Consider the following 23,323-nt stretch of genomic DNA (forward strand, 5'->3'; position numbering starts at 1 on the left):
ATTTCAATTATGCAATCCTTGTTTGAATGTATAATAAAAATTGATAAATAAAGAATTAAAGAAAAAAAAAAAGTCTTGCTCTTCCATATAAAGGAGCAGTGTTGGTGTTTAAGATGTCTGTGGCCATTGTTGAGAGTTCAAAGTGCTCTGTGTTAGCTGTATGTTTGCACGAGTTAGTTTGCTACTTTAAATTTGTTAAAATTTGTAGGAAAGAGATGTGTATGTTTTAATGTTTGTATGTGTTTCGTTATAGTAAAGCCATGTTGACCCCCTGATGAAGACAGCTGTAATACTGGCCATGTTGGGTGATGCAGAGAAGAATATAGATGCCGGCTACTGGCTTTTTGGCACCAGTTTTAAGATAAAAAGTTGTTTATTTATTTTGAGTTAAATGTCCAGGGATATTAAAAGAATCACAAAAGAGGTTTGGCAAATGACGTGGTGTTATGGTGCAGGTGACTGACCACTGCTTGAGGCCCATCTTCTTCTGATACCATTCCTCTAGAAGGTTTCTTCATATTATATCTTTTTATTGCACCTCTTTTTTGTTATTTTGATTTTCATTAGTGAGGAGTTTGCTCTTTTTGTTACATAGCTAGTTTGTACAGAATAATGCAAAACCATGGAAAGAGCATTTGGTTAATTGCTTGCAGGGTGCTCAACTCCTTAGCTCAGGAAACTTCATTCACTTTACGGGCAACAATGACTACAATGGTCTCATAATCTGTGCTGCTTTGCAAGGAATTGTCAGCTCTCTGCAGCCGTTCCAGATTCTCCAGAGCAAACCCTGCCTCTCTGACCGCCTTCCTGAGGAATCCCTCATTCAGGTTTAGAACAAAGAACACCTTCTGCCCCACAGTGTAAGTGCTCTCGCCCAGGGTTTCAACCACCAGTAAATGGCCCCCGGGTTTCAGCAATGTGTTGATGTTTTTCAGAGCAGAGATGTAGGCTGCCTGGTCTTTACAAGCCACCTGCAAACAAAAGGATGCAAGGGCACAGTCAACGGGAGGCAGGACCTGAGGCTCCAGTGGGTTTCGCTTGGTTACGTCACATTTCAAGAGTTGCTTCAGCTTTCCTCTTAACTTCTCTTCCTTCTCAGCGCAGGTTTCCCTGAAATAATCAAAACGGGAAAAGAGAGAAATTATTGTGAAAGTTTAATATCTAATAATAATAATAATAATCATTTGGACGTTCAACTCTATTGAAAATGGCGGTGGAGTAGGAAGGCCTGAGCGGTGGCAGTCGTCATGCCAGTCACTGGCGGTTCGGAGCAGGAAAGGATCCGTGGACATCTCCAGGAAAGAAACTGGAAGCTGTGCGTGACCCCTGTTCCACCAGCGAGTAGGGGGCTCATTTGGGAGTGCTATGGCCTTGTTCTGACCCATGCTCAACAAAGAGAAAGGGAAAGGTTTTTAGGGTTTTATACTTCCTGCTGAGGTCTTCTATTTCCTCCAGTAAAAGAAAAATACTGCACATAGATGTTAAAAAATACTTTTTTTTACTGAATGTATGATGGCAGATGAAATTTCACTGCAGGGTACCCTTTGAAATAATGCACTTCAATGCCGAGATCAATTCCAAAGTCAGTCGCCGATAAGTCAGCACTTCCTGGCAGTAAGTACTCTTGCATCATCATCACACAATAGGAATCATTAATAATTAATATCATACATTTACATAATGCTACAATTCATTATATATTACAACATGTACATGATCCCATACAAAGAGAGCATAATATTCTTCAGATTTTTATTAATTTATATTGCACTTTACCAATTCACACAATATGCATAAAATATACACTTTGATCAACCAAGATGAGAAACCTCATCCATCTTATAACTGTGGAAGTGTCATATTTACATCACATAATATCATACTATGATATTCCCCAGACATCTCATATCCCTATGCCTTTAATATCCCATGTCCACATTCACACTCATTCATACACATAAAATCTAAACCCACCCATAAAATCCAATTAGTATTTCAGTATTCACTCATTATTTTGAACATTTCATATGTTACTCTATTCCATCCCCATGATTCCAACACTGTTCACCCGTATTTAAACCTCTAATTCATTCCACTCATGGAACAGCTTATATATGTATGAAAATATGTAATGAATTAGAGGTTTAAATACGGGTGAACAGTGTTGGAATCATGGGGATGGAATAGAGTAACATATGAAATGTTCAAAATAATGAGTGAATACTGAAATACTAATTGGATTTTATGGGTGGGTTTAGATTTTATGTGTATGAATGAGTGTGAATGTGGACATGGGATATTAAAGGTATAGGGATATGAGATGTCTGGGGAATATCATAGTATGATATTATGTGATGTAAATATGACACTTCCACAGTTATAAGATGGATGAGGTTTCTCATCTTGGTTGATCAAAGTGTATATTTTATGCATGTTGTGTGATTTGGTAAAGTGCAATATAAATTAATAAAAATCTGAAGAATATTATGCTCTCTTTGAATGGGATCATATACATGTTGTAATATATAATGAATTGTAGCATTATGTAAATGTATGATATTAATGATTCCTATTGTGTGATGATGATGTACCAGTAGGGGGGATCTGGAATATTCCTCATAGTATTGTACCAGAATAAGTACTCTTGACAAGGGACCTTCCCTGGGTACTTTCCCCAATAGCACCTGCAAACTGGATGTAGTCTCCTTCCCAGTAGGCAACAGGAAACTCCTCCTGATAAACTTCAGAAACACCATTGCTGATGTTTTCCTTAAAAGAAATGGGACTTTCTCCTTACAAGGCAGTATTCCCTATGACTCCCCCCAAAAAATCTACTTATTCCAAAACTCTGAAGAATTTTCTCTCAGACAGATAAGGAGAATGGGACTGATTCTCCTTTCTTATAAACCACTTTTCTAGGCTCCTCAGAATGTATCAGAAATCCTCTCTTGGACTCCATGATCCTAAAGGCCTTGGAACTCCACCCTTAGATCTACAGCCACCCTCTCAGATAGGAGCCAAGAAGGAAGGAACTCCAAGCTAAGTGGGCTCATGAGTTTTGTTAAACTGCTTACTGTAGATGGGCATTCCTATTGGGAAGTGTCAGCCACACCACTGCACTCGGTGAGGTCCATATTCAGAAAGATTTAGACAGGCAACTCAAAGTTATTCAGCTAAATCAATATTTGGGCATTTATCCATCTATAGTTTAGTCAGCTAATAAGTTAGCTGGCTAGAATTTGGCCAGCTAAGCTAGGGAGGGGTGTTCTGGGGGCATAACTGGGAGGAATTGAATTATCCGGCTAGGTTATCTAGCTAACGCCAATGTTCAAAGTTAGCTGGCTAACTTATCCGGTTAAGTCTGGTCGTTCCAAAGAGCTTTCCTAAAGTTAGCTGGAGAAAGTTAGCCAGCTATATGGTGTGGCTGCACTATTGAATATACCTACAAAGTTAGCCAAATAAGTGGCTGAATATGGACCTCCTACTTTCTCTGACCTTATCTAATATAGTCAGTGAAGATACTGGAGACAATAGTAAAGAACACTTTGGTGACACCTTTATGTATGGGATACACTTTTAAAAGGTTATTAAACAGCATGTCTCTATCACATCCAGATTAAAGATGAGGATGGAGAGTAACATACCTATGTCTGAACACCTCACCCTTCCTGCTCAACTCAGATGACGTTAGCCAACATGTGCAGCTTCTTTAGGACCTTCGAAAGGTCTCCAAAACTAGGTAGACTGGAAAGGATTTGGATTATTAACTGGAAGTTTACTTCTGTGCTTCCCCCACCCCCTACCTGTCACCTTCCAGTTCACAGATTAGCTTCACAGCGGGTCTCCAGTCATAGGCTCCTGGATCCTTCTTTAACCACCTTTCTATCTCTCGCAGGTTGCTGTCAACACAGTCTGAGGCAATGAGTTCTTGGAAGGAATCACAGGCAGAGAGAAGTTGGTGAATACAGGGGCCAGAGCCGATGTCTAGGAAGGTATCACCTTTCACACCACCTGTGAGCAAAAATGAAGACAGGTAACATCACAAGCCAGGGTTCTGAATGGCCAAATCACCAGCTCTCCCCTACTGTTATATGGACAGGACTGTCCTCATTGCATTAATGTGGAACTTGTAGGAAGGGGTCTGCCAACTTACTGTTTGGTCACAAATGTGCGATCCCGAATAATGGTTTGGGCCTATGCTGTTGAACTGGGTTTTATTTATGTAATCATGCATTTTTATTAAAGGAAACAAAATACACTCTCCAAAAATTAAATAGATATTCTCCAAACTTTAGATAAATTAGATACACAACAGACAAGAAACAATGTCATTTATTAATAATAAAGAAACTATCCTTCTGTGCCCCCATGGTGCAGTGTGACCAGAGGCTCCCAAACATTCTTGGGACATTGTTTGGATAAGTTCTTGGAGGAGAAGCCCATTACCTGCTATTAATCAAGTTGTCTTAGAGAATAGCAATAAGAACATAAGAACATGCCATGCTGGGTCAGACCAAGGGTCCATCAAGCCCAGCATCCTGTTTCCAACAGTGGCCAATCCAGGCTACAAGATCCTGGCAAGTACCCCAAAACTAAGTCTATCTCATACTACTGATGCTAGTAGGTCTGACCCAGTATGGCAATTTCTTATGTTCTTAAGTTCTTATGTTCTTAAGACTGCTTCTATGGCCAGTCCAAAAGCAAAGCACATTCAAGCAACATTATCTGAATTATCAAGAAGGCTGCTCACCCTGTAAAAATGTTGTAAAGGAGTAATTTTGTTATGGGTTTGACAGCTGCTTGGTTTGATTATTAATATTACTACTTTAACATAAGGCTTGGTGGTAACCTGCACGGAGCGGCAGTTACTACCCTTAACAAAAACATGGGGGTAACCTAAACCGGGGCAGCAAAACGCCTTTTTGATTGGGAGGGAGCAGCCAAGTTCCACCCCAACTCTGCTGCAAGCTCCGCCCACATTCCCACTGCAAATGTTTTACATTACTTTTACAGTTAATGTCATTCTATCTTATATACATTCTTCACATAAATCATAGAGTATAATTCAGGGGTGGCTAACTCCAGTTCTCAAGAGCCACAAACAGACCAATTTTTCAGGATATACACAATGAATATGCACACATTAGATTTGCATGCACTGCCTCCAATGTATGCAAATCTCATGCATATTTATTATGGATATTCTGAAAATCAGGCCTGTTTGTGAATCTCGAGGACCGGAGTTGGCCACCGCTGGTATAATTATTTATTCCAGGACCAATTAAATGCTTGATGCTAGAAAACTGGACAAGGTGGTAAAGGAGGAAACAACCAAAACAGCATTACAAATAGAAATGTCAAAACTAAGTGACTATTTGTGATGACAGACCCCCCTCCCCCAAAACACTCTCTAACAATGAGGATAAAGCAGGATATTTTCCACTACACGCTACGATAGAAAAAAAATTCTGGTGTCATCTAAGTAACAGAACCAATAATTAAAAACTGTTTTAATATTTCCCCAAAAAACAAAATATTTCAAAACAGCAGACACATCAAATAACACCCAAAAATTGAAACTAGTAGATTTAAAAATCTCCCACTCTCCATGCCTGGGATCTTTTGATGGCCAATCACCCTGAGAATGCTATGAATTGGGGGGTGAGTGTCCACACTATCCTGTCTCACACTCACACATGTTCATTCTCTAAAACATTCCCCACACACTTTCACATATACACACTCAGGTAAGCCCTCACACACAATGCAGAGACTCTCTCACACGCAGGCCAGCAGGAAGACACTCTCTCACACACACATGCAGACAGACACATACAAAACCAGGCAGACACTCTCTCACACACATGCAGGCAGGCAGGAAGATCCCCAACAGAAATTTTTGTAACACATTAACAGAGCTCATTGAGGACATGGTCACAGATCCACTGGAATACTGGGCACAGAAGTATGTAGCCTGGCCAGACCTGGCCAAGGTGGCTCAGCATAATCTATACCAGTGGTTCTCAACCTTTTTCCCATCGTGACACACCTGACAGGCCACGCTCACATGTGTGACACACTGCTCATTACAATTCACGGCAGAAATAAAAAGTAAAGGTCCGATAATTATTCTTATTGTTTAAAATGACACAAGGAAAAGATATGTATTCTGTCTGAACAGAAATTGCATAAATAGTAAACATCCCACACCAAAACAGCACCAATTTCCAGCACTTAAACAGTAACCACCTTACCTAAGAAAAGGCAACACTGAAAATATTACACCAGGCCTTAAGACACCAATACATCTCCTATTAGGAAAACAGACCAAGTCAGGCTGCTTAGAGCCCTACACAGAAACTACACGCCAGCAGAAAACCTCACCTAAATCACATGTGCTGACCCTCATCTAACAAAGAATAAAGAGACCAAAATGCATAACTAGAAGTATGCAGAAAAAACTGAATTGGAAACTGCAACAAGCCAGAGTCTCTGTATGCAGTATAATAAAGGAAAAAAAAACATCACCCATCCTTATAAAACAAATCAAGAAATATAAAATCAGTAGCAGTAAAACCATACTAACAAAAACAGATTATTTTGAAACAGCTGCTGAGTGGAATATCCAATAATTAAAAACTCATAAAAAATTTCTAGATACCAATAAAATATTTCAAAATAGCAGACACAAAGACCCAGTAATGAAAAATAAGGATACAAAAATGTTTTTGCTCTGCATACCTGGGAATGTTTGATATCCAGGTCTCCTGAGATTGTTTTGAATTAGCAGGAGGCGGGGTGGTTTGCTTGGAACTTTCTCCTCTCTCTCAGTCACATACCAGCGCTGTCTCTCACACTGGCTCTCAATGACACACCTATACACACATGCTCTCAGTCACTCACATATACACATGCTTTTTCTCTCACTTATATAGGCTCTTAATTACACATTTACACACATGCTGTCTATCTTTTCAGGCTTACACACACAGACTTTCAATCACACACATACATCCTGTCTTTTTCTCACACACAGACTCATTCACATGCTTACAAACATGCTCTCTCTCTTTCTCTCATTAACACACAGGTTCTCAATCACATACTCATATGCTCCCTCACTTAAACCAGCTCTCAACCACACACAGACACACATGCTCTCTCTTTCTCTCATTTACACACAGGCTCTCAGTCACATACTGACATGCTCTCTCACCTAAACCAGCTCTCAATCACACACAGACACACATGCTCTCTCTCTTACATATACACATAGGCTCTTAATCATACATACACATGATCTCTCTCACACACAAAGGATCTCAATAATACACACATACTCTTTCACACAAACAGGTTTTCAATCACAAACTTACACATACAGGTTCCCAATCATAAACTTACATTCATGCTCTCTCTCTCTCACAGGCAGGCTCTCAATCACACACATACTCTCTTTCACATATACAGGCTCTCAATCATTCACATACATGCTATCTCACACACACACAGGATCTCAAACACACATGCTTGCTCATTCACTCTCTCTCTCCCTCCCCGGAACTAGCGGCAGCAGCAGCCTCCTCCCAACCCTAACCTCCTTCATTTTCAGCCTTCGTGGAGAAAGGAGTCCCATCGGCCGCGGGGGTTGACGGTCTTCTTCATTTTTCTCCGAGCCGCGCTGCTCATTCCTCAGGCCATGCCTCTCTTCTGTTCTTTGGGCCGACGCTGACCACACTAGCATGGTCTCTTCTTCCCGCTCACGCACCCGCTGCTCACCACTTCCTCTTCCAGGCCGCGGGGGGGGGGGGGGAGGACGGGAAGACCATGCCGGTGCCGCTGACTCCAGCTGTCATGCCGTGTTCCACCCAGGCTGACAGCATTCGGAGGAGGACCGGGGAACAGCTGGGTCAGCGGGGGACTGGGAAGTGTGGCGACACACCTGCGTGTTCTTGACGACACACTGGTTGAGAACCACTGATCTATATTACCCACACCAATCAGTGTGCCCGGTGAACATGTTTATGGAAAAGATCGGTCATTGTAAAAATCATTAAGAGTTTGTTGGACTTTCCATATTTCCATGCAGTGGCAAGACAATTGAAAGCATCTTGGAGGTTTGCTGCCATTCTGCCTTGTTGTTATGCCCCTGATGGCTTTGAATATGGACCTCACCAAATGGACTGATTTAACACAAGTTTCTACCTTATTCAGCCTCTTCTCAAAAGTTGCAGTAATGGATAATAGATCTAACCATTTTCTGAGCATATCTTTATAAATTACTGTAAGGGCAAAAGAGTTCTGTTGGGTCTGGAACAGGGAAGAGTGAGTAACAGGAGCTCAGCCTCCCCAGCCACTGGATGGTATTGATAAAGCCAGGTTATGCAAAGGAAGAGATTTGAAGAACCAAACTGGAATCTGGGGCTACAAAAGGGGGATCTCTGGAAACAATATCCTGCTCCTGGCAACTCAAGGGCTGTTTAGCTGCACTGTGTGGAACCTGGATGAGGAGATCTGTGACTCTTTAAGTAAGCTGAAGTGAAATACAGTGTGAACTTGTTGCATTGTGTATGGACGCGAACCTGGATACCTTGACCTTTGAACTGGACTTGTTCTGACTGCTGTGAACTGATTCTGCTTTGTTGTATTTGAACATGTGACCAGGTACTGTGGACTGTCCCTGATCCTTGTCCTGTATAGTTAATATTTAAATCCTTGGAGGTGCAGAGAACTTGTGTGCTGTTTCTGTTAGCCCTGCAGTTTAAGATTAAATCTTGTATCGAACCCATTAAGAAAAAATGTGATTGGTAACGGAGGCCAGGAACCTTACAATTACTTTCGATTTTCTCATGATTATCCTTATGGCTACTACTAGTACAATAATGCTTCTCCTTCGATTTTTGCAAAGCATTCAATGCTTTTTGCTGCAAATCATTAGACAAGAAAATCCAGATGGGGTCTGTAGGGATCAGAGAAATGTACTGCTTGTTTTATAAAACTTAAAACCTTTTTGCCAATAAGGTTGTACTGTTGCACACAAACACATCATATGAAGGTAAGAACCATTTTAGCTGCAATCTCTCTAATATACCCAAGAAATTTATATATATATTTTATCAGTCTGATAAGGCCACCAATGCGCCCTGTGAAAAATCTTCCAAGCTATCACCCTTGAATCAGAATCCTTCCCAATTTTTTTCCATATACCCATAGCTTTCTCCTATAGCTTATTTTCCAGGGAAACAAAACTATTTTGCATTTCCTGTTTAAATTATTCACATCGGTTGTTTGATGTGTGGGACATTTCACAGGACTAACCCTAACTTTTCAGTGTGTGTTTACAAGACCCCTGTATCACAAGCAAAGGAAAGAAGTTATGGATGGAGCAGCCAAATCTGGCAGTTCTGCTTGTATTCTATATATCTTGGATGCATGAACATAAAGTTTTGTACAGTAACTGATTGATGGATAGCAGATGGGGCTAGGGCCAGATTCCCATGCTTGGGTCCACACATCCCACTTTCTGATTCCCTGGACCTGACGGTAGGGGGATGTGGTGCAGTGACAATGAGGAGAGCTGGAGATCATCTATGAGAGTGTATGGGCTTGCGAGTTTCCTCAGCTGGGACACTTGGATCGTGCAACCTTTTCTGTGCTGGGACAGATCCATGCTTTGCCAAGTCCAAGAAGGAAGGTGTTATTTGTTGTACATATTTGTGTTAAACATTTTGATCACTGTACTGTTACCTAGAGTAGTGTTTCCCAACCCTCTCCTGGAAGCACGCCTAATCAGTCGGGTTTTCTACATTGCCACCATGAATATGCATGAGATAGAGTTGCATGCACTGGAGTACACACAATGTGCTACCTGAGGTGCTGTTCTTGGGAAATACATACTGAAGTTCTCCCATACAGATGGAGGATCTATAGCACACCTGCCTTTAACTCACCTGAACTGAACGCCTTCATAAGATGTGTAAGTGGAAACCGTAGAATATCCTCCAATAGGTCTGTGGCTCCAAAATTATAAAACATTTCTAAGTATGCTCGTGGGTCAAACTCCTGCTGGTAAACCTCTGCATCAGCAAAGTCACACATGTTGTCCTGTCTGAGTTTCTACTTGTAAAGAGTCTGGCTGCGGGAATGAATGCCTGAGTTTTTACAGCTGGATGCAGCTGGAGAGGAGGTGGGGCTTCCCTACAGGGTGGAACAAGATACCACATGCCGGGCTCAATGGGTCCTAGTGCTGGCCGGTTTCACTTCTGATTCTCCTGAGACCTAAAGACATTTTTGGGCTTTGAGTAATTTCTCAGTAATTGGTTATTAATAGCGATCAGGTTTCATCTCTCCTTTTGAATATATCATGCAGATATGAGCAAAGTACAGCTCTGCCACAGTCTCCACCCCAGAAGTGGCTGAACGCATCCTTCTGAAATGCTAAAGCTGCAACGTGCATGGGATTATTTAAAAGAAAGGTGTGACATTTTTTTTTTATACTTTTTCAAATTCACACAAAATAAGCTGAACGCCATTCTTTTATTTTAAAGCTCTCTTTAATCCTTAAAAATAGGGGGATGGATGTGGAGGGTCATTGCAAAGAGGCGGTAATTCTAAAATTTGTTCCCATAGAGAAATGTGGAAAATTCAACTCGTTTAAAAAATGATCCAGACTGCTTTTTTAGTTTAGATATTTTTGTATCCATGTCAATATATATATATATATATATATATATATATATATAAACATATACATTATATAGACAAATATATAGAGTACATGTTGAATATGAGTTAATCTTTCAATTCTATAAATCACTTATTGACCTGGGTCTCCAGGGGTATGTTATAAAATGATTTTACTCATATTTAACAAATTGGTGTTTTCTGTTCCTCATCCATTATTATATGGGGTCCCTCAGGGCTCCATTTTAGCACAGATTTTATTTAATATTTATCTTGCTCCTTTTAACTCCATTAATACCGGGAAATGGGTTTAGTGGGTATTTCTTTGTCAGTGATCTGCAGCCAGTGGTTTTTACTGACCTGCAGGAAGCAAATAATTGGTCTGCATTCAATTTTCTTCATACAGTTGCATAAAGCCAGCATACACTAAAGCTTAATCCCTCACAGACAGAAGCACTCTGGATCAGCAGGTCCAACCAATCATTAACCATCTTTCCCAAATTAATGGGTGAAAGAGTTTTCCTAAAAATATGGTTACAGCACTGGGAGTTATTTTAAACTCTAATGGGTTAGATAAGTGGTCCCCAACCTTGTCCTGGGGACCCCCCAGCCAGTCGGGTTTTCAGGATATCCACAATGAATATGCATGAGAGAAAATTTGCATGCGCTGCCTCCATTACATGCACTGCCTCCATAAATGCACCCTTCCGAAATGCTTATGCTATAAAGAGCATGGGATTATTTTTTTTCAAATTCCCACAGCATAAATTAGATGCCATTCTTTTGTTTTAAATCTTTCTTTAACTTCTCTGAATGAGTTCAGAAATCTTTATAAAGCAGCGGTAACTCTCATTTGTGTCCCCCATAGAGAAAAGTGCAAACTCAATGCAAAAACAGCTCTCTTGCATTTCATCTCATGTGAAAAATGTTCCTCCAGTGGACAATACTTATTTACATACATTAGCTAATATATTTTACATCAGACTGTGTGTTTTTGGGCCAGTCCTGGGTTTCTGACAGCCCCACCCTGAAGCTCTCACATTTACTCCTTTCTACCTTGCAGTCACATCTGAAGAAGGAATCTATGTGGTCTCGTAAAATCATGAAGTAGAACATATTGTTTTTATTGGTTCAATGCAAAGCATCACACATCCTACAACGATTGTGTTTTATTGCAAGGCAAACAGGGGCACTAGAATTATTTTTGTCTAAGAAAAAAGTGAAGTATTTTCATTTTCTCTTTTTCTAAAAAGTTCCCTTGTTTGCCTGATGCTATCCCATTGCATGGGACTCCTTGTATGTCCCTTGAGAGCAGATTTGGTTTCTTAAAGCCCTGTTGCATATTCTGCCATCATGATAAGCAAGAAAAATGCCCTTTGTCTACATAAGCCATTCCAGCTTTTGGCAAAAGCTTAGTTAAGCACACCCAAACAGGCAAGACACTTGAAGTATACCCATAATAGATAAGAGACTGAAGAGTGCCTAATTAACATAAGAGCTGCCATATTGATCCTGACCAAGAGTCTATCAAGCCCAGTATCCTATTTCCAACCGTGGCCAATCCAGGTCCCATGTACTTGGCAGGATCCCAAATAGTAGACAGAGCCCAATTTAAGCTCGCAGTAAAATGTTGGACTAGCTCCAAATAGTCATAAACAAACATATTTCCAGTGCCGAATGCATCGGCTTGATATGGATAAGTGCACTCATATGTAAGGAAAACCAAACATGCAGTGAAACCCAGACTTTTTTTTTTTTTTTAATTTAAAAAGTTTTATATACCGCACAATGGGTAGAAAAACTATCCGTCTAGGCGGTGTACATGCTTACTTACATACACAATAGGTTAAAAAACATACAATTTATACAAAACAAGCTGTACTTGGTACTATGATAGATGGTAAATTACAACAAGTGATAAAAATGTTATTGAAGATTGAAGGCTTGAGAGTAAAGATAAGTTTTTAAATGTTTCTTAAATTCTTTAAGAAACATTTAAAGACTTGCACTATATAACTCAATAATTTTGAAAGGAAGGAGAAAGAGAGAAGATCATCAACACAGAAGTAACGGTAGCTGTTCATGCAACCTAGTTCATGTTTTAATTATCTCTTTATGTCTTACGGGATGGGGGGGTGGGGGGTGGGTTTGAGTTGAAATATTTGGATTTCAGAAGGCATTTGATAAAGTCCCTCATTTATTTATATTCAGCTTTTCAGGTGCTTCAAAGTGGATTTCACTCAGTTACTGTAGTTATTTGATTTGTCATATAGAAAAATGATCTCAAACTTGCCTTGAATATAATTCTTGAAATTAAGGGAGCATGGAAAATGCCTGCAGTGAGGACACGGAAGGAAGATCTTTTAAAACACAGGCCTCTTGGTCCACTGAGATTGACCTTTGGAATACTGGACAACAATGGACATAACAAGTGTTCTGAACATTGCCTCCCATACTACCAATTCAGAGGCTTAGGGGTACATGTGTGCGCGCTACCCAGAGCATGCACATGTACGCCCGATTTTATAACATGTGTGCGCACATGTTATAAAATCAGGGGTCGGCGCACGCAAGGGGGGTGCACTCTAGTGCATCTTGCGCGTGACGACGCCAACAGCCTTCCCCATTCCCTTCCCCCTATTCTAACCTTCCCACCCCGTCCCCTAACTTTTCCACCCCCTAGCCCTATTCTAAACCCCCCCCCCCCGACCTCTATCTTACCTTTTGCACACCGGCACGCGATCCTCCAACACAGCTGCAAATGGCCGCTGTGCCGGAGGCCTCTGGCCCCGCCCCCCACCCCGCCCCTAGACCACCCCACCCCTAGACCACCCTTTTTGTAAAGCCCGGAACTTAGACGTGTCCTGGGGCTTTATGCGTATTGCCGGGCCTTTATAAAATAGGCCAGGTGCATGTAAACCCCCCCCCCCCCCCCACGCGCGTAAATCCACTGGATTTACACGCCTAGAGGTTTTAAAATTTGGTCCTTAGTAGGTGCTCTTTATTCAGATTTAGCAGCTCCCTGTTTGCATGCTAGAAGGAAAAACATTGCAGAATGATCACAGATTTCTTTCTTAGTTTCATCCAAGGGAATCACCTCAAGCTCTTTAATGACAAAATTAATTTCAGAGAGAACCTTTGTAAGAAACACTTCATTGAAGGCTAGACTGAAAAACTTTTTTTGGCCTACCAGGTAAAAGTTGCAATTCAAGACACCACAGAGCACCAGATGCCCTCCAATTTTGAGCAGTGATGCAATATTTCTCAGCGCGCTACGCAAGGCGTCCAGGTCTTTACATGCAGCTTCCAAACACAATGAACTGACCACACAGTCAGCCTGGGGAAGGGTGAGGGGATCAAGAGGGTTTGTTTTCATGATGTCACACTTCAGGACCCGTTTGACTGCCCCTCTTATCTTCTCTTCCTTCTGAGGCCAGCTTTGCCTGGAATAAAATGGCAACCAAAGAGGGCATGACCACAGTGGTAGGAAGCAGCACAGCACTGATGACAATTGACTAATGGATCTCACTCCTGAAACCTTTGTGCTTTGAAGGACGATAGTGATCTACTCTCTGTAGTGGCTAGGAAGTAGTAGTACTGTAGAAACCTACCTGTCGAATCCATCCACAGGGAATTCCCGATCATTCAAAGGCTGGAACTTCCAGATGTGCCTAAAGGTTTCTGAGTAGCATTCGCCTCCTGGCCTAGAAATCTTTGTCATGTGTGAAACTTGTTAAGTACAGATGACGGGGACAATTTTCACTAAAACACCTTGTGGCAGAGTCCATGTGTTTCAAATTTTCAAAGAGACGCTACCTAGGTAGTTTTCCTTTAAAATCTACAGACACTTATGTGGGTAAAAAATGTTTCTCCTTTGCCCCTTCTGGAGGTGCAGATGGGATTTGGTGAGTGAAATTTGAGTTTTTATTTGAAAATTCTCTATAAGTGCATAGTTTATTTCCTCCCTCCCCCCCCCCCCCCCCCCGCCCCCAGCTCAGCCTCACTTTCCAAAATGTTCACTTTTTGAGGGGCTAAAATATAGCTGCCTAGTGAAACTGGTCATTAATGTTTAGCTGCTCTTTTCAAAGCCTTTGATCAAGCCAGATAACTCCTTAGTTGGTCAGCTAGATCCATGTCATAATTTCCCTCTGTATGGTTTGTTCATATTATTCACTCACCAGTCAAGGTCCAGACTCAGTAAAGAGATGATATGTGACCCTTTAGCAGCAGAAAGGCTGGAATTGGATATTAGTACTGCTGCTTGAACCATGAAGTAAGGCTGTCAGCTCACCCAGTTCAATCCACCCAGGATTCAGGCCTACTTCCTACTTTTCTTTAAGTAGACCAGAACTATAATTCCATGCATTAAATGGGGTAAAAGTCAGGATTGAATCATCCTTTATGACTTGAATTAGGTGCAATTCCAATGTTCCTCTTCAGCTCACCCTGTTTCTGGTCTGTGAGTTGCACTGTGGGAGGAGCAAACCCCCTGGATGGATGGTGGCAAAAGCTTGACAGATTGTCAACAGCCTCCTGTTCTGCATGGGACAAGGAGGTTCAGCTGTAAGCCAGATACTCGCCTCATCAGCCCAGATCCATCTCCTGCATGCGGTGCCTGTTGTGTTTAGTTGCATTAAAAACTTAGTAAGATGACATTATTTGTATTATTTGTGCTAGATGCACAACAAGTGCTGCAGTTTAGGCTTGTATTGGCAAAGAGGTCAGTGCAGTAAATAACCAGATCATTTTCAGCTGAACCTAGCCTGCTAAGTTTTCAGCTGAAAAGTTTACCTAAATCTAGACAGAGAACATTTGGCTGCTTAAATTTAGGACTGCTATTTGTGTGACTGAGCTTGAGTGATGAAACTTAGCTAATTGGCGCTGAAAATCAGTGTTAGCCAGCTAAGTCATAAGCCCACCCGCGAACATTTTGGGAGTCTGGCTAGATTGAACTGCCTTTGGTGGGGGGAGTACATTTAGCCACTTAAATGCTTGGGGAATTTTTAAAAGCAAGTTTTAGCTCTCTAATTCCTGAAGAGGAAGGTGGTTATACCAATGGTGCAGTCTCTTGGCTATGAAAATATTAAATAAAAAAAAAAAAAAGTTTCATTTCTACCTGTGGGTTTCACAAGGACAATACTGCAATCTTTTTTTTTTTTCAGGAGCTTGTCAGGAAAATACGCCCAGGGCTGTGCTCATGTTGAAGTCTTGCAAGGCTTAGCCAGGAACCCCATTGCTTTTTCATTCTGATATTTTATTGCCTGTTGTTAGGGCAGGACATAGGATGTGGAGCCCTAAAGGCTAGAACTGGAAATTAAGAAAAGGGGGCATGGGGGGGGGGGGGGGAGGTAACCAGCGTGGAGCGGCAGGAGTCATGGGGATTACTACCCATAACCAATCAGCTTACATGATTTTGATGCAACTGCGGCATCACTCTCCGTTTCAATGGGGGGGGGGGGGGGAGAGAAAAGGGGAATTGGATTTAGACAGCAGCCAACGCCGGGCCCTGACTTTTACAGTCTTGGGTTCTGACATTAGGAAGAAAGCACAGCCCTGCTTCTAAGGCCAAGTCCAAAAGCAAAGCACGTTCAAGCAGCAGCAACTGCATGAATTATCAGGAAGGCTGCTCACCTTGTAAAAATGTTGCCAGCAGCACTAATTTTGTTGTGGATTTGGCAGTTGCTTGGTTTTGATTTTTAATATTCCTACTCTTAACATAAGGCTTGGGGGTAACTGCACGGAGCGTCAGTTGCTGCCATAAGAAGCTTGCTGGGCAGGCTGGATGGACCATTTGGTCTTTTTCTGCCGTCATTCCTACGTTACTATGTATGGATAACATGAGGTATTTACAAACTCCGCCTCTACCCCAGAAAGACAGACATCCCTTACGTGCTCAGTGTCAGAACTCAATGTCTGTTGACTGCCAAGGGGGGAATATAAACATGGAGGTCAAAATTCAAAGGGTTTATCAAAGTAATCTTTAGAGCCTACCCAGACAAATCCAAACGATTTGAATATTGTTCCTGCTTCCAGGCTAAATATTGCTACCTGCACAAGAATTGCATGATTACAAAGAAGCGGCGATGGGGACATTTATCAAAAAAATACCTGTCCTAAAGTTTCCCAGAAAGTTTTATCCAGATATATACAAGTATGCCCCACTGATTTCCCAGGTAATGTTATCCAGATAAACCTACTTTATTACTCTCACTAGATTACTTAAGATGGATCTCATAGTTACTAGGGCTGCCCAACAGATCTACATCATCAGGAACAGGCTAATCCAGTCCTGGTTTATGTCCTGTTGTATGCATGCATTTATAGTTTGGATTTTCCTGCTGAGGAGAGCCAGGAGTGCTAGTCCACTGAGGACTGACAAGAGCGTCAACAAAGAAGGAGAAGCTCGGCCAGTGGGGGCTCGACCCCCAGCATCTGGGATGCAATGAGTAGAATATCTACTAGCACAGCTCTTCTCTGTGGTCAACCCCAGCTTAGCTCCTATGCCATTTTCCACTGTATTTAAACTAAACCCCAGCGCAATACATGTACATTGTGGCTGGTGTCTTTCATATAACTGTATCCCCAAATACACTAAAATCAACCTTATTATATGCACACAGTAGCATTAGAATTGTGAATGTAGGCAGAAAAGTCATGTTTGCCCCAGTACACCCACCTATTGCCTTCCAGACTACAAACAAAATTCCCAATTGGAGCCCAGTCAAACGTTCCTGGTTCCTTCTTCAGCCATCTCTCGTACTCTTGGCGGTTCTTGTCTGTGAGATCTGTGGCGATGATTTCCTTAAAGACCTCGCAGGCGGACATGATCTGGTAAATGGAGGGACCGCTGCCGACATCGATCAAGGTGTCCCCTGTCACACCGCCTACATCCAAGAGGAAGGACAGCTGTTAAAAAAATATGCTCTGATATCCTACACAGAAGAAAAGCATGTCTTCCAAATTGCTATTAAAAGAAAAAAAAGCATGTTTTACTCTTTGAAAATCTCAAACACTTTGGAAGTGCATCTGGAACGGGCTTCTGCAAGTTTTGAACTTGCCATGCAAGGGCCGGTGCTCGAAACAATCCCTTTACACTTCCAGAGACAGACGTCAGCTCTTTCGTTGGCTTGTAAATATTGCTCAGGTTAATTCTGCTTCTCCAGGATTACACTGGATTATTGCAAATTTGTTTCCACCCCACCCACCCCTCCCGGACCTCATCCCCACCTTCTCATTCTGGTCTGCTGCCCATGTCTTATTCTGCGGTCACCTTCTGAAAGAAAAGCTCCTAGAGGACAGCTCTAAGACAATCACAGTTTATAATTAGGTCCATTCATTTTGGGTTTTGTTTTTTTTAAGAGGTCAATATTCAAAGTTGGCCATTTACGTAGCTTAGCCAGATACAACTTATCCAACTACGCCACGATGGCGAAGCCAATGAATAAATATGCACGTATATGTGCGCACATCACTGATAAGTCTACCTGGATAAGCTTAGACCTGCTCTATGGAGATCCTAAACGTAGACGCACACTTATACGCATAACTCTGAAGTTTGGCAGCTAGGGATATCAGTTATACGTCAAACTCGCTCCAACCCCGATCCACCCAATGCACGCCCATTTTTTGTGTGTGGATTTTAGTTGCATAAGGGACTTGTACGGCTAAGCAGAGGCCAGTGAACATGGCCGCTACTTAGCCACATAAGTGCCACTCAGCCAGCTAAACAGCACTGAATGCATTTTGAATATTGTCCTCTAAATTTTCCCAGGAATTTAGCAAGGTTTACTATGACAAAAACAAAAACGGGAGAAAATCAGTGGAAAAATATGACATTCATTTTCTGGGCAAATATCGGAGTTTATTTTGCTGGACAGAAGCCAGGACAATAAAAAATCTTGAGCAGATTCTCGCAATCAGCCCTATTACTACCTCATTCCCTTGCCTAGCATGTCTCTTTATTGCCCCACGTCCCCAACGAGAATTGCAACAGCATTCATCTGCACTAGTGGTGGCTCCAGGCTTCTCCTCTCTCTTTCGGCAAGCTCCCATGCTCTGCAGCACTGCACTTCTTTCATGCGACCAGGGAGCCTGCCGGGAAGTGCTTCGGGTAGGCATGACTCACTTGCTGCATTGGCGGTACCAAGCAGAACGCACTTTGGCTGCCTGGGGGGGGGAGGGAGGCGAGACGTGAAACAGCACATCGGCGGCACTGGAGGGCAAGCGCGTTTGCTGTGGGCGGGGCTTGAAACGCTGCAGGTGTTCTGGCCCGCACTGGCTTCCAGCAGCGGCTGGAGTCCTTGAGAGGCTGCATCTGCAGCTCTGGAGTTGCCCCTTTAATCACCCTTAAAATTAGGAGGAAAAGCGGTTTAAACCTGTTGCCACTTTTGGAAAAATCCAGAAATATATGGTGAAAGATGGTTTAAACTGAAAACGAAGGGCCCTATTTATAACCTTATCATTTTTATCCTGTTTCCACAGTGCTGATAATTTCTGCTTAGTAAGGTTGATATTGGAAGGCTTTGCGTGGATAACTCAATGGCTGACGTAATAAGGTGTGTTCGGCAGACCTACATTTTCTGTGTCCAGCTTTGCTCCCAGTGCAGAAAAGAGTTGTGCCCATAGCAGTGTGCATAGAGTTTAGCAACCTCCCATGCAAATCAAATGCTAATAGAGGCATTAGCTCTGTCCCCCAGTGTGGAGAAGGCTGCTGGCTTAACTCAGGTTTTCTTAGTGCTGGAAACATAATTCTTAGTCATGTCTGTAGTTACATTTCCAAGACAAATGTTAGTTATAGGCAGAAGCTGGATTCTGGTGCCAGGACCTGAACTCGAAGTTTATGCTCAAAAAAATATGCTTTGTGGACACAAGCCATGTTTTCTGCATATGAAATTGGGTTTTATCTGCACAAAAAAGAAATGCTTTTTGCACAGATTTCACTTAGTGGCAGTTGACTCAAAGAAAGAGGCAGAAACTATGAGTCCAAAGAATATGTAAAAAATGTTTTACACATGACTATTGTCCTTGGGTTTTAGCTTGTTTGCCTGCAACCCAGTAATTCAGCCATCCAGTATGGCCAGTTATTCCTGTCCCACACTTCTACGGATGTATTCCAGCTGCCAACTGTAGACATTGAACCCTTGAAGGATGTCACTCCTTATCCATATTCCAAACATTTTTTTTTATATCTTTATTTTAATGCTTTCATTAATGCAGAAATACAGAAGAACATCTGAACATGATATCAGGTTTATAATCCCTCTCCTCCCCCTCTGACATCTTATCATGTCCTTGACAGCTGAAACTCTTATCCTAGGTTCTTCACATTACACTCTATTGGATATTAGACTGAAGCATGTAACATAAAAAAAATATTAGATGACATCCTCATCCCTACACCATGTCCTCTAATTCTCACTCATTCATGTTATTCCATACATTTTGATATGAGTTAGCTGAGGGTGTGGGCTGGTGAAATTCAGATGATTTATTTATTTTTAAATCTATATTCCGCTTTTCACACTTTTTTCAGTGCTTCAAAGTGGATTACATTCAGGTACTGTAGATATAAACATATACGCAGTAGGTAGGTACTGTAGGTATAAACAGTACGCAGTAGGGGTGTGGGGTCAAACTTGACTGCAAATATGCCTGAAATAATGAATGTCATAAAACTACTCAAGCAATATGTAATAATTAGAAAAACAAGTGGGGAGGAATGGAGGGGGAGGAGAAATCCTGGATATTGCTTCCCTACTCAGCATTTGCATCCACAAAGAAATTCTGTATGTAGAAAAATCTAATTGGTAGCATACCTGGCTTGAAGGTCTCAGATAGTTTTTTCAGTATAAACGACAAAAAATATTTGTCCACAAATGCTCCCGACGTGGCATTGTAATAGGTGTTCAGGTAGTCTGTAGGATCAAATTCTCTCTGGTAGTAATCGCTGTCGGTGAAGTCCATTGTCCAATTTCAGATTAGGCAATGTACGGAGGCTCAGTATCCCATGCACTTATATAGTGTTAGATTGTGAAATTTAGCTCCAGATGGCTGCAGATGCTGAAATTTAACTCCAGATGGCAATAAAATAATATTGTAAAATCACAACATAAAATTATATGGTCATGTTATTAGTTCTGCTGAATACAGTGAAAGAAAAGCGAACATAGAAATCTGTACTTCCCATAAAAAGCACTCACTTAAGACTGTTTTGTTCACCTTCTATTACTAAGTTGAAAAAAGACAGACATTCCTTCTGTTCTGTTTATTTATCACATTATTTTCAAAGCTTAATTTCTAGGTCTGGCACCTTATTTTCCTGACAAACTGCAAAAGAACATTTGGAAAATTAAATCAAACAATTGAATAACTGAGGATCAAGGTGCTTTGTCATCTCTAGTGACAGGTCCAAGCAGTCAGTGCTGCTAATATTATCCTCCTTGAAAGTTAGACTAAATATTTTCGATGTACATTCAGGGGCACATCCACAGCTGTGATCCCCTGCCGAGCTGCATCAGGGTGCCTGCGCTCTTAGGGGTAGATTTTCAAAATTTATGGATGCGTGATTTTATAACATGAGCGCGCTGGCGTGCACATGTTATAAAATTTTGGGTCAGCGCAGCAATGCATCGGGGCCTTTCCCAACCCCCTACCCTAACCTCCCTTCCCCTTCCCCTATCCTGCCCTCCCCCTATCCCTATCCTAACTACCCCAATTTTTTTTGTTTTACCTTTTGCTACTGCCAAGGAGCAGGAGCAAGTTGCACGTGCCAGCACAGTGGCAAATGGCCACTGTACCGGGCATTTCTAACCCCACCCAGAAAATACCCCCCAGCCTGCCCCTTTCAGAAAGGCCTGCACTTATGCACGTACCGGCCTTTACGCACGTGGCTGGGCCTGTTTGAAAATAGGCTCGGCGCGCGCTAGGCCCGACCACGCACGTAAAGACCAGATTTTATGCACGTGGCCTTCTGAAAATCCACCCATTAGTGTTGCTCTTGTGCTCCCTGCTAAACAATAGGGATGCACATTCATTTAAAATGAACGACCAGTCTGTAATGAATATGCCGAACTCGTTTGATTTGTTTGCCCCTGAAAACATATGAGCAAGCCCCACGAATAAAACATATGTCATTCATTTTATTTTTGTATGTTTTCCCATGGAATAGCATTGGCTGCATTGAAAAGACAGAGCCTGAGGCTAGGCAGATCATGTGGGAGTTTCCCTAGCAACTGATGCCTATGATTCATGTGTGAGGTCAGAGGAGAACCGGGATCTATTGTCAAGGAAACCAGACTGACAAAATAAGGGAACATATCAGAGGGAAGCATCTTTCTAAATCAGCGAATCACTGCTCTGTCTAATTTTCTTATAGTATTCCCAAACTGTTACAGCTTGTATTTGGTTCTCTCACTCATTGAGGATACATAGTGCTTTGCTGTTGTGTGGAAATTCTGTATTTTACTGCAGTCTTCTGTAGCAACAGTGCTTTTGTTCAATATTAGAAACATACCATGGGCCGGATTTTAAAACATACGCGCGCGGCCTACATATGCGCGCGCTACTAGGCGCGAGCAAACGTATGGCCCAATTTTATAACATGCACGCAGGCCCACGCATGTTATAAAATCCAGGGTCGGCGCGCACATGGGGGTGCACAATTGTGCACCTTGTGCACGCCTAGCTCTATCCGAGCCCCGCTGCCTTCCCCTGTTCCCTCCCAGGCCGCTCCGAAATCGGAGCGGCCTGGGAGGGAACTACCAGAGGATTTACGCACATAACCTTTTGAAAATCTGGCCCTCTCTTTTCTAAACCTTTTAGCTGCTGTTACACTGTATTAATTTGCACAGGATTTTAATTTTTTTTTTTTTACATCTCACTGTCACTGCCACTGGACCTAGAGGAAGGGTAGCCTTTTCCATCATTCTCTTCTCCCCTCCTGGGGAAGGCACTTTGCTGCCTGCATGGCAGTGTCTGTGTTTGCAATGATTTATTAAATTTTAAACCTGTTGCTGTTAACTACCCAGTTTAGTGCCAGCGCTGTAGCTGTGCCACGGTATCCAACATAGGCTGATTTAACTCTCTGTGTCTGGGTCTGTGTGTGTAAGTCAGTGCACCCACAAAGAGAGCAGTCTGTGCCAATCACCACCACAAACACTACCACAAAGTGGCACAGCCAGCCACTTTGTGGATTAATTAATTTTGTTACTGCAATTAGTAGTGCACTGCTCTTCTACCAGTACTCACACACACATATTAGAGTATTAGACCATTCTTTCTTTTTTCTGTGTATGCGTCGTGCGCACGCACTGTGCTAGTCAGCAAAGCAATATACTAAAATAGTTCTGTTGTAGTGTATTCTCTCTGTGTGTTATTCAATGTTACACCCAGAAGGATCACTGTAGTTACATTAGTGTCAGCTTGTCCCACATACATCCATCTAATCTTCAGAAATAAAGATTCATTTACAATATTTTTTGTTCAGCACTGCAGCAGATGAAATTCCATCATGGTCAGACAAAGGTACTGGTACTAGAGGATGTGGGAAGCCCTCAGTTGTTGGGTGGGGATTTACTAGCCAGACAACAGTGATTCCCCCCAACTAACATAAAGAGGGATTTTTTTAAAAATCCGAAACGTC

General features: G+C 42.0%; 2 protein-coding genes across 3 annotated transcripts; both read right to left on the reverse strand.

Moving 5' to 3' along the window:
- Positions 1-350: 350 nt before the first annotated feature.
- Positions 351-10,165, reverse strand: LOC115074145 (nicotinamide N-methyltransferase-like). Of its 2 annotated transcripts, none has more exons than XM_029573344.1 (3): positions 9,951-10,165; positions 3,879-4,011; positions 351-1,110 (listed from the first exon to the last, which is right to left on the reverse strand). In XM_029573344.1, exons 1-3 carry the CDS (start codon positions 10,096-10,098, stop codon positions 672-674), a joined length of 720 nt encoding a protein of 239 aa, XP_029429204.1. In that variant the 5' UTR covers positions 10,099-10,165; the 3' UTR covers positions 351-671. The 2 variants fall into 2 exon arrangements, with proteins under 2 accessions (XP_029429204.1, XP_029429203.1); XM_029573343.1 differs by having other exon boundaries at positions 3,804-4,011; positions 9,951-10,163.
- A 3,339-nt stretch (positions 10,166-13,504) lies between these two features.
- On the reverse strand, positions 13,505-21,145 carry LOC115074135 (indolethylamine N-methyltransferase-like). Its single transcript, XM_029573329.1, has 3 exons — positions 20,499-21,145; positions 17,360-17,567; positions 13,505-14,126 (listed from the first exon to the last, which is right to left on the reverse strand). The coding sequence occupies exons 1-3, from the start codon at positions 20,644-20,646 to the stop codon at positions 13,685-13,687; spliced, it is 798 nt and encodes a 265-aa protein (XP_029429189.1). The 5' UTR covers positions 20,647-21,145; the 3' UTR covers positions 13,505-13,684.
- Positions 21,146-23,323: the final 2,178 nt, after the last annotated feature.

The sequence above is a fragment of the Rhinatrema bivittatum genome, chromosome 12, assembly GCF_901001135.1.
Source record: "Rhinatrema bivittatum chromosome 12, aRhiBiv1.1, whole genome shotgun sequence".
NCBI classification, from domain to species: Eukaryota; Metazoa; Chordata; class Amphibia; order Gymnophiona; family Rhinatrematidae; genus Rhinatrema; species Rhinatrema bivittatum.

Coding starts and splice junctions, on each gene's coding strand:
- LOC115074145 (XM_029573343.1), bottom strand. CDS start 10,098: ATGTGTGACTTTGCTGATGCAGAGGTTTACCAGCAGGAGTTTGACCCA. Junction 4,012..9,950: donor TATGAAGGCGTTCAGTTCAG/GTGAGTTAAAGG, acceptor TTTTGCTCACAG/GTGGTGTGAAAGGTGATACC. Junction 1,111..3,803: donor TGTGAACTGGAAGGTGACAG/GTAGGGGGTGGG, acceptor TGATTATTTCAG/GGAAACCTGCGCTGAGAAGG.
- LOC115074135 (XM_029573329.1), bottom strand. CDS start 20,646: ATGGACTTCACCGACAGCGATTACTACCAGAGAGAATTTGATCCTACA. Junction 17,568..20,498: donor ATCTGAGACCTTCAAGCCAG/GTATGCTACCAA, acceptor TCTTGGATGTAG/GCGGTGTGACAGGGGACACC. Junction 14,127..17,359: donor TGTAGTCTGGAAGGCAATAG/GTGGGTGTACTG, acceptor ATTTTATTCCAG/GCAAAGCTGGCCTCAGAAGG.